Consider the following 15,949-nt stretch of genomic DNA (forward strand, 5'->3'; position numbering starts at 1 on the left):
GTTGATGTAAAACATGCAGGCAGTGCTGTCGGTCATGATACGAATGGATTTTTTCTTTATGTGAGGTAGGAAGTGTTAGCAGGCATTGTGGACTGCATGTAGCTCTAGTAGACTGATGTATAGCTGAGTCTTTGCGAGAGACCATTTTCTTGAACTGTGTGCTGATGTATGTGGGTGTGCCAACCTATCAGCGAAGTGTCTGTCGTGATCACTACTGAGGGGGGTTCCTGTTGGAACAGGATGCCGATGCACACATTTCCTGGTCTTGTCCACCAGTATAGAGTGTCCAGGAGATGAGGTGGTACAGTAAATCATTTGTGCAGGCTGTGCTTACTGGGTATGTAAACCGAGCTCAACCAGCCCTTTAGGCAGCACATACATAGTCTTGCATGTTGTACCACGAACGTTGTGGATGCCATTTGTCCTAGCAGCTGCAGGACAGTATGAGCTGGTATTTGGGGGCTGACTCTCACCTCTGAGATACGGTTTGTCAGAGTTGTGAATCTGTTCAGGGGCAGGGATGCCTTGGTTTCTATGGCATGGAGGTGTGCTCCGATGAAGACCAGTTGTTAGGCAGGGATTAGAGTGGATTTTTGTTCATTTATCTGTAGTCTTAGATCCCTGAATAGTGTGATTATCGTCTGGACTGTGTGTTGAGTAGGGCCTTTGAGAAGGCAATTGTCCAGGTAAGGGAAAGATCATTATTCCCTGTTCACGTAGATGTGCTGCTACGATCACTAGGATTTGGGAGAAAACTCTTGGTGCCGTGGATAGGCGGAATGGTAGTACTCTGTACTGGAAGTGTTCATGTCATACTGTGAATCACAGGAATTTCCTATGAGCGAGATGTATGGTAATATGAAAATAAGCATCTTGGAGGTCGAGGGCTGAAAAACAGTCCCCCTTTTGCAGCGCTGGAAGTATCATGCACACCATCTTGAACTTTTGAGTGTGTACAAACTTGTTGAGTTTCCTAAGATCCAAGACAGGTCTCCATCCCTCATTCTTCTTCTGGGTCAAGGAGTAGTGGGAGTAAAACCCCTTCCCCCTGTATTGAGAAGGTACTCGTTCCACGGCACCTAGTTGTAGAAGATGATTGACTTCTTGAGAAGGGTCCCTGAAGAGGGACAGGGAGAGGGATAGGGGAGGTGGCTGGGAGGTAAAGGGGATGGTATATCACGATCGTACGATCTCTAACGCCCATTGGTCTGTGGTTATTGATGCCCAAATGTGGTAGAACTGGTGAAGGCAGTGACCAAAGCATGGGAAGGGATCGTGTGAAAGCACTGTCTGGTGAGAGAGGTTGTCCAGACGCTCAACCAAAACAGCAAAATTGTGGCTTGGGTGGAGCCAATTGAGAAGTCCATGATTGAGATTGAGGTGCTCTCCGTTGCTGCAATCATTGGTGTTGTCATTGGTTCTCGTATTGCTGCTGTTGTTGTTGTCGGCTGGAAGAGGAATCTCTGGCTCTCTGATAAGGTTGGTATTGTCTTCTCTTCGCCAGTGGAGCATAGATCCCCAAAGTGCGGAGGGTGGCTCGAGAATCCTTCATGGAATGGAGCACCTCATCCGTCTTGGTTGAGAACAGTTTCTCTTGATCAAATGGCAGGTCTTCGACCTTGGTTTTGAGTTCTCTGGGAATGCCCGAGGATTGCAACCAGGATGCCCAGCGCATCACTAAGGCCCTGGCCATGGTTCTGGCTGCCATGTCGGCTACATCCAAGGTTGCTTGGAGGGCCGTGAGAGCGACAAATTGGTACTCGTTTGGAATGGCCTTGAATTGTGCTTGTTTCTCCTCTGGAAGCTCTTCAGTGTAAGAGCTCAACTTCCCATAGTTATCAATCATATTTTGCTAACAGAGCAGAATAATTGGTGACTCCTAATTGGTTGGTACCAATTTTGCTTTCTCTACTGGTGCCAACTACGATGTTGGTGCTGGAGGTGGAGGCATGTTGCCACAGGTGCTGGATCTAGAGGCACGGGGGAGTGCTGCAGCACCCCTTGGCTTGAAGTGGTTTCCATCATATACAGGGTTTACAGTTTGGTTCAATGGCTCTCAGCATCCCCACTATACAAATTGTTCCAGCACCCTTGCATGTTGCCTGAGGAGATGCTCAGGACTAAGTCCCTACTGCTCACGTGCGACCCATGTGGACACTGCTACCATAAATCTCTGATTGACAGCACCAGGACACACTGACCCCTGAAGTGGAGCACCCACAGGGACAGCACTCAAAGAAGAATAAAAGATTTAACCCTAAATGACCACATTAAAGTATTTGGTGCAGTATGCTTACCCCTTTCATTGATAACTTTAAGAAACAGCTATAAGGAGAAATTAATGTGAAAATGTGCATTATTACTACCACAAAGAAAATTAAATTTAAAAACAGCACATCATTCATTAAATATGGAAAGCAAATGAATGCTACAGAACTACACCTGAAGTTTTCCATTATGCATATACAGCTCATGTGGCTGTTTTTCCTTCTGCCTTTGGGTATGAAAAACCTTCATTTATGGCATAATAAACAGTTCAAGAAAAGGGTAACATGATTTTAACCTTACCACCTCAATATGTCCTTTCCACATGTGGGCTTCCTCCTCTTACCTTCTTTTTCTCTTCATATTCTGTTCTTAGAATTTAAGACATTTTTCTCTGCACTCATTTCATATGTACATGTACATACATTTTAATAGGCTTCTTGCTTTGTATTTTTTTATTTGCTATTTATATTTCTTATGTTTGGTGATCACTTTTTTGCTTACTAAAAGCTAAAGTAAGAGATTTAAATAAAAATCTAAAACATTTTTAAAGAGTCACTGTGTCTTAACTGTCTGAGGCCTCTCACTCACCAGACTTTTCTGGTATATTATATAAACCCGTTTTTTTCTGGAAATGGTGCTTCCTATTAGTGGCAGCCTTCAATCCCACAGCTGCCTCTATGCAGGAAGGCCCGGCACGTACACTAAGCCATTTTGATTTTGCCATCAGGGCTCATAGATCTGCCCAAGCGGATCAATTGCAGGGTCAGGGACTTAGAGAAGAGGCCTGGCAAAACAGCAGTCTACTTACATGTTTCTTTTCCCCATCTCTGAACTAATGTAAACCTTTAAAGCCTGTATTAGCCATAGGAAAAATGGGATTACTTGTAAATTATACAGTATAAAATAAGATGCGATCTCGGGAGTACTTAAGGGTTTCACAGTAACTTTTTTGGTTGACAGGAAGAACAGGAAGGCCATCAGCATAACAAGAAAAAGACTGCCGATGGAAAAAAAGGGGGTTAGATGTAGTGTAGTTGAGAAAGATTTCACATAGCAACGTGCAGACGTATTTTTTTTTCCTTGATAGCCCATCATACAGCCAGGTATTCAGCACGCAGTGAGGAAAATCCATTTGCTACTTTAGAATCCAAGGTACCTTTGATAGCCTGGAATACAGAAATATGATTTCTCAACTCATTAGGGAAGCAGGCAAGGTGAGTGTTAACTGTGGCTCAGTTTGGCCTATCCATATGGGACAAACCACATAAAAAAGTGAAAGAAATCCTAACAGAATGCAGCAGCTGGTAAAAGGCCATTATATTGCAATTTTCATGAGGTTGACAATAGGCCAAGAAACTACAAAATGGCATAGAGTAGGAAAAGCAGTCGTTAACAGGTTGTACATTGTTGGTGATTATATTTTCAGTAGCAATGAAAGCTGTACTGAAATAAGGTAAAAGAGACGCTGGCAGGAATAAGGCCCAAGGGAGAGGAAATATTAAAAATGTTACAGTACTTCAGGAACTTTAGTGGTGGCTGGTTGCTACAGACTAATCAACTGTATAAAAATGAAGTTTTAACTATCAATTTCAAAGGGCTTGGAGTGACCTAACACTAAGAAGTCTGGAATGTTATCGCTGAGGATTTAGTATTAAGTACTGCCTGGTTTATGGACTCATCAAATGCTGTGACGTTGCAAATGTGAAACTGATGAATTAAAACAGCTAAATATCAAGAGGGAAATTGATAAAACACAAAACCAGTAACATATGCAGCAAATTCAGTTAGCAAAGGATGCTCTTATGTGTGTATTCTATGTTGAAGATGGAAAGGAAAATTACATAAATATTAAGAAAAGGGCCAGGCATGATACTTATCCTCCTGTTACACCTTTATGACAACTCTTGTAACAATTAAAGATAAGCAAGATGAAAAAAGTAATGGCTAAATAAACATTGTTTAAAGGTTGAAAAAGCTAAGAATAACAGGCAGCTTTGCGATGGCAAATATGAAATGCTAAATGAGGGGAAGAAAGGAAAGGGAAACATTTAAATCAGTGGAGTAGTCTTAAAGCTGGAGCAGGGAACAGGTGGAACAGGGAAGTAACTAGGACTAACAAATACCTCAGCTATCTGTCTTAGATCGCTAGGTCAGCTATTGGGTGCTCCTGTACAGCATGCCACAGAATGTAAGCTTTCATTATAGAAGTTATGTTACTCGCCTTTATGGTTGGGAAGATAACCTTCCCCGGGTGAACCAAATGGAAACAACTGAAGTATGTTTTTCCTGAGTCTGCGAATGGCCTGAAACAATAGCTGTAATGGGGCACTGACTCTGAAAACTAAGAAGGACAAAATAAAATGTTTATTTTGCTATTGATCATTTTAGCATTAACATTCAGCTAGTGTGTACATCTACTGCTGTTGGAAGTAGTGGCAGATATAGTGATTGAGGGGTGGAGTGGGCTCTTGGCTGCTGTAAAGAATTGCTGTGGTCAGATATTAGGAATTCAAGCTTCTCTAACCAAAATGTCAAGTCACCTCAAGGGGGAGGGAAAAGGAGATGTATCCCTTTCCCCAGTGCCTCAGCTGTGACAGGGGTGCCAAAACCCCAAACTCCCTCTCACAAAAGACCCCGACTCACGTGTCAAAACTTCTAGCTTTCCCCATTCAATTTAATTATTCGTTGCCAATATAAATGTCTGCAGCAAATTTAAAATTTGGGGCAGCAGCAAACTAATTTAATATAAAAATAAATAATACTCGGGAATACTCTAGTTCTGACTGTTACTCATTTTTACATTTAATTCAATAAACCCTCAATTTTGAAGCTGCCACAGAAATTACATTTTGCTACAAAATTCAGGACTAGAGTGCCATAGCAATCAGGTGGCCATACTGAAGAATTTAGATTCTGTCTGTTGTAGAGGGCATTCATTATTGTAACAGATGGTGCAGTGTATCATGGATCACTGTAACCCAAATACAGACACTTAAGTTTTAGTCATTTGCACTGCAGGCTCTGTTAACACAATAACTTCATCCTGTGTACTGCAGCATTTTTTTTTTCAGGCTGTAGTGAATAAACAGCTCACAGCACATGTTAAAAACATGGAAAAACTAGAGCATGGAGGAGTAATTTATTTGCCCTTATTTTTGTTGTGTAGTGGGATAACCCGAGGCATGAAAAAGTGAGCTCCTCCTGGGTTTTTAAAGTTTCCTCTTAGTTTGTTATTCTGTGCCTAATATTAATTTCTCCCTTGTTGTCCTTCAACAACAGATTCTGTCAAACAATGTTGCTAAAGGTGTTCACAATTGATAGTTTTAAAAAGGTCAGTTAAAGAAAAAGGACAATGATGCTAAAACTGCAGATTTCTCAATTGCACTATACGTGGCTGCTTTCAACATCAAATCATTCACGAAAATTCTGATTGGCTTGTGGTAGTGCAAAACCTCCTGTTCTCACTGTTGATGGAGAAAGGAACAAATATAAAGGAATCAAGTATGAACCATGTGGTCCACAGCTTTACTAGAGTTTTCAGATGACTGCTGCAATGACATGAAAGGTACTCTGCTTTATCATAACTCAACAACTATCCATTGTTTTTTTTTTTTTTTAAAGGAAGCTCCCCAGAGCACCAGCATGTTTTATTTTTTATTTTTTTTGATATTTTTGATATTTGATATTTTATTGCATATTTCATACTTTTGTCCTTCCCATTGAAACAACACAAGAATTGTATCAGGACAGATTAAAGAAATAATTACTGAATATACTCGATGATAAGCCGGTTCATTTATAAGTCAACCTCCCCAAGATAGATAAGTAAAAATGGAAAATTTTTATGACCCATTCATAAATTGACCCTATAATTCAGGGGTCAGCAAACTTTGGCTCCCAGGCCATCAGGATAAGCCACTGGCGGGCTGAGATGGTTTGTTTACCTCGAGCGTCCACAGGCACGGAGGTAAACCTAAGTAAACAAAGTGTCCCGGCGAGCCAGCTGCTTACCTTGACGGGCCGGGACAGCTACTGGTGGGGACATTTTTTTTGTGGGGGAGGGGGGGAATGGGGATCAGGGGAGTAATCGCTGTGACTACCCCCCACATGACCCTACCCCTAGCCCAGGACCCCCACACTCTCCCCATCCCATCCCTTCCCACCTTATCTGGGGAAGGCCAGGGGAGGATGTCTCTGGCCTGGCCGGAGTTGCTCCAGCAGGCTGGCAGCGCAGCCGCAGCCTGCTCCGGCGGGCCAGACTGGGTGGCGCGGCCGCAGCATGTTCCAGCAGGCCAGGCGGCGCGGCTGCAGCCTGCCAACCCTGGAGCTGCAGCTGCTTCGGAGGCTGGGGGGAGAGCAGCGTGGCCAGAAGTGGAGAGACTCTGGCCCCGCCTCTTCCCTTCTGGCTCTGCTGCCTGTGCTGCCTGCACCCTCTGTTCGGGGGAGGGACTGTGTCCCACTTCTCCTGCTCTATACCCGTTCATAAGCCGACACCCTTCTCTGATGCTTCCCTTTTTTACTAAAAAAATTTGGCTTATGAATGAGTATATACGGTAACTATCACACATATGAGACTATTAAATAGCCATAATCGATATTATTTATACTTACTTGATATAGTAGGGCACTTTGTTTGGTGAGATTGCCCTCTCCCAGGGACCCTGGACAGAAGCTGTTAACAAATATAAATAAATAAATAAATAAATATATAGATAAAATAAGAGACATGGAGGTCAAGTTCAAAGCAAACAGAAAAGACAACATTAATCTCTGGAATTACAATTTTACACTTGGAGACACTGATATGGGTCTGTTTGCTCAGTTACCCATGAAGGCAGGAAGGATTAACCTGCTGTTCTGAAATTTCTGTCCTAATCTGAGTGAAATTGAACTCATTCAGCTGCAAAGATAAATGCAAAAACCTCTTTGATTACTAAACTTAACAAAGAGATAAGGAGCTGAACAAGCACCTATCCGTCTTTCTGGTGAGTTCTTTTACGGGGCACCTCTTGGTAATGCTTTCTGTTGTTTTTTCTTCAATTTCACCTCTTATTTGATCAACTGTTCTCATCCTTCTAGGAACAAAATTACACCCTGGTTTACATTTTATGTCAAGTAAAGACATTTAGGAGCCCAGTAAGATGATATTCTCCTGATTATTTGTTTTAAATAGAGACCTATTTCATTTTTATTTCCTACATTATTAAATGTTCATGTGTTTTATTGTCTTTCAAAAATGGCAAGCAGTGCAGAAGATGTCGGCATGATCACATCAAAAAAGCGTTAAACCCATCAGCGAATGGCACTAGATAATAGCAGTTTTCTCAGTCTAGACTCTCACAGCATTAAGTACCAACATCAATTTAGAGTATAGTGAAAATATGTTGTAAATAATGTTTTCTATGAAAAAGGAATATGGGTAGGACATATTTTCAAATGATGGAAATTCTTGCTTGCTGATGATCTGAGCCATATTCTGAAAGATCTTCTTTAGTACTTAGAGTTTATGATCTTTTCAAGTTCATCATCAGAAGCAAGCTCCCTTCAAACCAGGATCCACCGGCTTCAAGTTGTACCACATCCTGCCATAATAATAGGTGCAAAACCTGCAGACATATCTCCACTGCTATGAAGATCAATACTCTCACAACACACCTTTCACAACATGTGGTGTACCTCATCCAGTGCACGAAATGCTCCAGCAACTATGGGTGAAAACAGACAATCACAATGTCCCAAATGAACACACACAGAAAAAGGATAAAAGACAAAACCACCATATCACCTGCAGGTGAACACTTTTCACAAAGCATTCACGCTATATCTGACACTTCAGTCCTCATCCTCAAAGGAAACCTGCCAAACACCTTCCAGAGATAAGCCTAGGAGCTAAAATTCATAACTTCACTAGAATCTAAAAATCACAGTTTTAATAAAGACACTGTATCTAAGTCTTATTACAATAATTTGTAACCCACTAACCCTTCCCCCTTTCAGTGCTATGACTGCAGAGGTGTGACCAGGCCCCTTCACTTTGATTCATCTCTTACAATAGGTGTTAGCTATTTATGCTAAACCATCTGTTCCAACTTGTATTTAGCTCTGACACTCTGAGGGTATGCCTACCTTGCAATTAGACACCTGCAGCTGGCCCGTGCTAGCTGACTTGGGCTCATGGGGCTCGTGTTAAGGGACCATTAATTGCAATGTAGACGTTCTAGCTTGGGCTGCAGCCCGAGCTCTGGAAATTCTCCCACCTCACAGGGTACTAGAGCCCAGGTTTCCCCAAGCCCAAACCCCAGGCTACCCCAAGCCCAAACATCTACACCGCAGTTAAATAGCTCCTTAGCCTGAGCCCCATGAGCCCGAGTGAGCTGGCATGGGCCAGCTGTGGGTTTTTAATTGTGTGTAGACATACGCTATGTACCTTTCTCAGACCTGAAGAAAAGCTCTGTGTAGCTCAAAAGCTTGTCTGTGTCACCAACAGAAGTCAGTCCAGTAAAAGATATTACCTCACCCACCTTGGCTCGGTATTCTATATATAGTCATTTAGATTGATCTACTTAAAAAATGCATATCCCAGGGTCTAGGTGTTTTAACAGATATTAAAACAAAGTCAAATCACAGCCCGAATGAATAAAGGAACAAATGTATCCACACTTCACCTATGCACAAAAGTCCATCAGCTGAATAAAGAAAATACACCACCTACTTTGAATACATCTCATTGCACCTCAGAAATTCAAGTAAAAAGATAACATGAGCAAAGGAGTTGGAGAGAAGATATGCAACACATTTTTAAATAGTTTATAGGGAACTAGTTGATCATTGTTTGTGGGACTGCTGATATATAAATACATTTTGAGGAGGGATTTGAAGGAGGTCAGGGAAGTTGCATGGCAAACAATATCAGGAAGAAAAAATCAGATGTAAGGGCAGCATGGGAGATACATAGAAGCACTTATGAGAGTCTAAAAAGGAGAGTAACATGCAACCAAAATGAGATATGGGTTGGAGCAGACGACAAACAGTTTAAGATACTTTTGGATGAAAATGAGAAGCCAGTAAAGGGACTCAAAGAAGGTGATGATGGAGCAGGAGTGGCAAGGAAGAGGAGTCTGGCAGCGACATTGTAGGTGGACTGGAGGGTGATAGAAAACCAGGGTAATGGAAAAGTACAGCTTCATCAATACACTCCTTTCTGAGGCCAACAGCCAGATCATCTGCAGCAAAATTATGGACACCTTATACGTATGAAGAAAGGGTTCTGGGCACTGTCTACTTACTCTACATACTCAAACAGTTTGGCCAATTAGACATAGACACACACTTTATATAAATGCTCATCTAGTGCTGGGAGTGGATGGAGTACTGCAAATGAGAAACTGAGCTGAACACTGAATGGTGAGGTTAAAAAGAAATATTGAACAGCTGTTTTATTTCCCTGACTACTCTCTATCCTGCACACTGAAGGCCAGATTCTTGCCATTCTCACTCACATGGAGTAGCACTTTGCTGCAGGAGCAGTTCAATTGATTTGAAGAGCACTAATCATGGAATAAGGTATTATTCAATGTGAGTAAGGGATGCAGAATCTGACCCTCAGATGGGTTCTGCAGAACATAGCACGTGGTCATATATTTGAAAACTCTATCATAATACATATATGCAAAGGGACAGAATAAAGATGGTGCATATATTTTATACATATAAATACACACACAGAGTTAAGTACTGTAATATATTACTTAGATTTTAAACTCTTTGGGGGCAGGGATAGTCTTTTTGTTCAGTATTTGTATAGTGCCTAGCACAATGAGTCCTACTCCATAACTAGGGCTCTTAGGGTAATATGGTAATATAAATAAATAAATAAATAAAACCAACAAAAACTAACATAGCTGACATTCACCATCTTCCCACATTCCCAATAATATCTACATCTTAACTTCTGTCATGATAAACTCACTCCACTATATGCTTGGATGCAGAAAACCTCCAAATGCTATGTGTTATCTGAAATTAAGAACTAGGAAGAATGCCATCCCCCTTCCACATGTATCTATAACAGACAATTTCAACTACAAACTGGCTTTAAAAACATTTGGATTATGGAACCAGATATTCTGAAGAATAAAAAACAACAGAACAACCACATCCTCTTCTCCATTCCTCCTGAAAAAAACCTACAATAATTTGAGTATGTGATTTACTTTGTAGGGAATAATATGTATTTATAATTAAAAAGCCCTACCCATTCAATTCCCCGAACTGCATTAGAGGGCAAAAAGGCCCTTTCCCCAAAAAACCCAAATCAAACCTTAGCTTTCATAGTGAGAACACCTCAGCTACAGTTCCCATCTTAAAATCAAAGAAAGTGTTATTTATTTATGGAATATCTAAAGGATAGGATGGGTTGCTGTAATTATTCTGGAAGGTGTACTTCTCCTTCACTCCTGAATTCATCTGGGCAACAGTTTTCCAGGCATAACTTATTATCCCAGAATCTTATACACAAAAGTGTTTTTGATCCATTTAAAAAAAAACAAGCACAAATATTCTTCTTTCAGTGGAACTAAATGCTTTAGAAATAAACAATTCTGTGATGTTCTGCATAATTGGATTTAGTGTTCCTTTAAGAGACTGTTGTGAGGTTGTCTGTTATACAGTTTCTGCTGTCCTGGATGATTCTAGTCTTGCATAAATTTGAGTTGACAAAATATGTGGTACCTTTTACAACTGTGCTCTGAGAATAATCTTCTCATTTCTGGCACAAAACTAGCAGCTAAGAAGAGCTGTTTCTTATCTCCTGGTACCAGTAGAGGTTTGTCATCCATTACAAAGCCAGTGTAAGTAATAGACATATATCTTTAATTGCTGGTAACATCATTTTAGTAGTCTATCAAAGAAGACTTTCTGAAAAACGTTTTTGTATGACACCATAGCTTCCCTGTGTGTTATACTCAAGAAACAGACATTTCCCTATTTGCAGTGTAGTTCAAAAGTGCCTTATAGTTTTAGCTTTGCATAGTGTAAGAATCCATTGCTATATGAACCAGCCACCTGCAATGTTGACTACTGAAATAAAATAGCGTAGCAAAAAGTGTCTTTTTAAAAAATGGATTTAAATCTCCTTGCACTCCATTAGCATTGCTATGCATTAGTAATCGTTTAATGGTTATCTATTTTCAGAGTTTTTTTTCTCCCTTTGATGTGCTAACATATTAAATTTAATGTGTGCACTATCATTGAACTGAGGCTAAATTTCACAGACCATGTTCATGTAAGTTGGTATTTATGTCTTTTCACAATGCAAAATGAAGCAGCAGCATGTTGGATCTCTGTGCTCCACAGTTCAACAGTATTTTAATCTATGCAGGGGTTTGACCGGATATTTAAATAGGATGCTGGTGTCATTTTAGCTGTGTTGATAGATGAAATTCAAAAATAATCTAATAAATATTTAATTTAGCTATATCATTATGGGAATCATGTATACAATACATTTAAAACTATCAAACGTAAATGGTCGTTTATTGCACCTATCCACCAAAATATTCAAAGAGATAGTCTTGGCTAAAATCAATTTAATACAATTTCTATCAAAAACTACTTCCAATGGTCATTATTAAAATGTTAACATTCACTCACCGTTTTCACACAGTGACACGGATATGTTTTCAATTGTAAGTATAGAGAAAATCCTCAGTATCTCAGATAACTCAGGGGAGGGAAGTGAAACTGAAGCATTGAACAGTGTGGTTGCCATCAAAAAAATTACAATCTACTCTGTGACCTGCTCATTGCTGTTTGTTAGCGGTTTCATATGAGTGAATTACAGCTTTGTGAGGTTTGGATCTGAGCTCATACACGTGTTCATAACCATAAAAAAACCCCTGCAATATTTACAGATTGGTCACTCTAGCTCCAGTTTAGCAAGGTATTTAATGATGTGCCTAAATTAAGCATTAGAGAATGACTTCAGGCGGGGCCTCTACCTATGATACTTTGACTTTGCTGACTTCTGTTGTTCTTTTGTGCATTATTATTTTTATTTTTAACCAAATACACATTTTAGAATCTGTTTACTCCCCCTCACCCCCCGCAATGTATAATACTTCTTTTACTAATGGTTTAACCTTTTGTTGAGGTATTGTATTTGTCATTCCTTATGAAGGCAGATAGTGATGGCTTAGTGGTCTAATCCTCAAGTCTGGAAATACCTAGAATCACAGGTTTACATATGTGTAGAGCTGAGTCTTTCAAAATAGATAAATTGAGTACCATTGTATTTACTTTAAGGTATCATAATAAACAAGATATGGTTGTTTTACACAGACATTAAAGATCTCCTAGTACTTTCCTAAGGGCGAGGTAAGTTACAGCAGTCCCCAGTCAGTTAAAGCAGGCTATATGCTGGCTGGCTGACGGCCATCTTCACTCTAGAAAGAGCTGCTTATCTGAGTGTGTGTGTGGGGGTATGTGTAATTTGGGAAGTTCTTTAGGATCCTTCTCAATGAAAGGTAGTGTATACATGTATAATATTATTTTACTCATTTACAGAGGGCCTATTTCTATCTTATGCATATTTGTTATTACAGTAAATTACGACGTGGAACACTGATGTTGTGTTGCATAGAGGCATAATGGCTCACTGTATAACCTAGAAACTGATGTCAGAATATATTGGTTGAAAGATTTAAAAGTTAGAAGGAGAAAAACATCAATCAAAACCTAACTTGCATAAAAATTGCCCACCATGGGGTCTAGCTCAACTAGCTGAGCTAGGTTGGAATCTGATTTAAGCCAGCATATGTGGGTGGGTTCTCAGGAATTGAAGTGAGCTAAGCAGTTAAATTCCAATTTGGATTCTTCAACAGTTAAATTACACACTGCTTCTCTGTCTGCACTGCAGTGCTGTCTGCGATCGCAAGTAGAGTAAAATGCTTTAAGACTGCTTCTCAAACTTTGGAAGATGGGCTGATTAGCCATAAAGATCTGAACATGTGAAGAGGGGCAGCACAACAGAGAGTCGCTCCACAGGAATTATAAATGAGGCCTCCCAGGTCTGCAATAACTGCTGAAATCTTTATGACCAACTTGAAACATAATGGTTGCCGGGCGTCACTGGTGAGAAACATTATACAGCTACTAAATAGATAACATGTTCCTTAGCATCATTACAGATGGTGAACAGCATACTGTGAAGTCATTCAGAAGGTTCCAGAGATCACCACAAAGCATAAAATCGATCCCAGGCTCATTTGCTTGGACGTTACTGTTCCATAGAGCCACAACGAAATACTTGCACCTGCTTGAAAAGGGTATTGTACCAGGTAGACTGATACTGTAGATATCGGTCAGTTTTATGTAGCCAACTACGTTTGTGTACTGCTGACAAGTCTAATCATCAATGTTGGCTGCACTCAAGACTTTGAAAGAGAAAATCTCTAAAACTGGTTTCTGTCACATTGAACAAATTGTGGCTTCTGTGCAGAGAGAATAAAATGGACTATTAGAAAAATAAATCTTAGATAAACATTTCAAGCCTTATAGAGCCAAACAGAACAGAATGAGTTCTGACATAAAGAGAATAGCCTCACTGCTTTACACACCAGGCATTTCAGAACATAAAGAATATGTTTTAACTGAGCACAATTTATAGCTCATGACAACTCTGTCACACTGTTTAACTGCTTCACTGCGGTGCACTAGAAATGTTTGAATCTTGAAGTCTGAATCTTCCAGAGGTGCTTCAATAAGGACATATCAGATACACAGGGCAGCAGCAGGGAAAGTTTGCCTCAGAAATCATAGAATACCAGGGTTGGAAGGGACCTCAGGATGTCATCTAGTCCAACCCCCTCCTCAAAGCAGGACCAATCCCCAATTTTTGCCCCAGATCCCAAATGGCCCCCTCAAGGATTGAACTCACAACCCTGGGTTTAGCAGGCCAATGCTCAAACCACTGAGCTATCCCTCCCCCCTGTAATCTGGCCCTGTAGGCAGCACAGAAGTAGTTAATAAATAATGACTCTGTATGAAGCTTATACTCATCTAAGAGTTAAGAAAACATCATGGATCGCTGTGACACACTCAATATTGGAGAAACATCATCAAAGATTAAAACATATTAAACTATGAATAATGCTGCTATGAAATGCATGAGATCATTCCACCAACAACAAACTGCTTTTAAATAACACTGTACACTGCATTGTAGAGATGTGTGAAAATTAAATTCAATGAAATAGGAGAAAAACATTTTTCATTGAAATATTGTTCATTCTCACCGTAAGTTTTTTAATGGAAGACTTTTTTCACCACCAAAAGTTATTATTGTAGTAAAAAATAGGGGAAATAAGCAACTTCTGTTAGTGAAGAACTAACTGAAATTTTTGATTTTGGCCAGAGAGTTGAATTTGACCATTTTTATATGATAATTTGCAGGTGGGGGATCTAGCAACTAATCAGAATTCTAATTCATGATGAATCAAATTTATCGATATGCTATGCACAGCTCTATTGCAGTCAACATCTTTGAGAGAAGAAAATATAAGGGAATATTAAAAAGCAGCAGCCCAGCAGGACTGATCATTAGATGCATGATGCCTCTTGAACCACAGAATACAGTAGTATCAATTTCCTGACAAAACACCTGAGCTATCTACATGAACATTTTTCTTAAAAATTTCCAATTATTTCACAACCACTGGTGGCAGCAATGGTAAGGGTGCTAATGTAGACTCTTTAACCATCATAGATCATCTAATCTTGCACAGCAGAGCAGGTCTAGGGGACATGGTGTTTAAAACCTGCACTGGTGGTAGTGCAATGATAAGACATTTTACAAAAAAGTGCTAGTGTAGATGTGGCCCATGTGTATTTAATATAATTCCCTCTAACTTTTAACATGCTTCACTCATTAAGCAGGTCTTGAACTTAAATTGCTGCCCACTGCTACTGCAAAGTCATTCCTCCCTTAATGATGATAGTAACAATGGCAAGAGCTGAGGAGCAAAACATCCAATAAAGATTATTTGCATTTCTTTTTTAAGTCTCTTTTCTTCCTTTAAGTGCGCTTGACTCTCCTTGAAAGGTGCAGGGCTGGCAGCCCAGGAGACTGAAATCTTCCACTGTACGCTGCACTGTAGATTTAAACTCTGGTTGCAGGTTGGGGATGGTGGCTTTTGCTTCTCTCTACCTCCATACACTTTACACCTCTGTATAAATTCAGTACGTAGCTTTGTGTGGCTCAATTCAAAGATACCCAAAGAGGGGAATGTTGTATCTAGATTTTAAAAAGCATACCTATACTTGGAACTGGAGGCATGGGCATTGACTCTGTGGGTGCTCTAGCAAAAGTGGATGGGAAATTGGGAGGCAGTGACCATGAGTTGGTTGAGTTCAGGATCCTGACACAGCGAAGATAGGTAAGCAGCAGGATATGGACCCTGGACTTCAGGAAAGCAGACTTCGACTCCCTCAGGGAACGGATGGGTAGGATCCCCTGGGGGACTGACATGAAGGGGAAAGGAGTCCAGGAGAGCTGGCTGTATTTCAAGGAATCCCTGTTGAGGTTACAGGGACAAGCCATCCCGATGTGTCGAAAGAATAGTAAATATGGCAGGCGACCAGCTTGGCTTAACGGTGAAATCCTAGTGGATCTTAAACATAAAAG

At 40.3% G+C, this 15,949-nt stretch overlaps 1 protein-coding gene across 14 annotated transcripts in view; it reads right to left on the minus strand.

The window, feature by feature from the left end:
* DMD (dystrophin) overlaps positions 1-15,949 on the minus strand; it is a 2,122,534-nt gene that overhangs the window by 143,920 nt on the left and 1,962,665 nt on the right. For all 14 annotated transcript variants that reach the window (XM_075132091.1, XM_048863664.2, XM_048863629.2 and 11 more), the window contains one exon: positions 6,880-6,940. In XM_075132091.1, coding sequence (XP_074988192.1) covers positions 6,880-6,940 — 61 coding nt within the window. The remainder of the gene's footprint in view (positions 1-6,879; positions 6,941-15,949) is intronic.

Source organism: Caretta caretta, chromosome 1 (genome assembly GCF_965140235.1).
Source record: "Caretta caretta isolate rCarCar2 chromosome 1, rCarCar1.hap1, whole genome shotgun sequence".
Classification (NCBI taxonomy): domain Eukaryota; kingdom Metazoa; phylum Chordata; order Testudines; family Cheloniidae; genus Caretta; species Caretta caretta.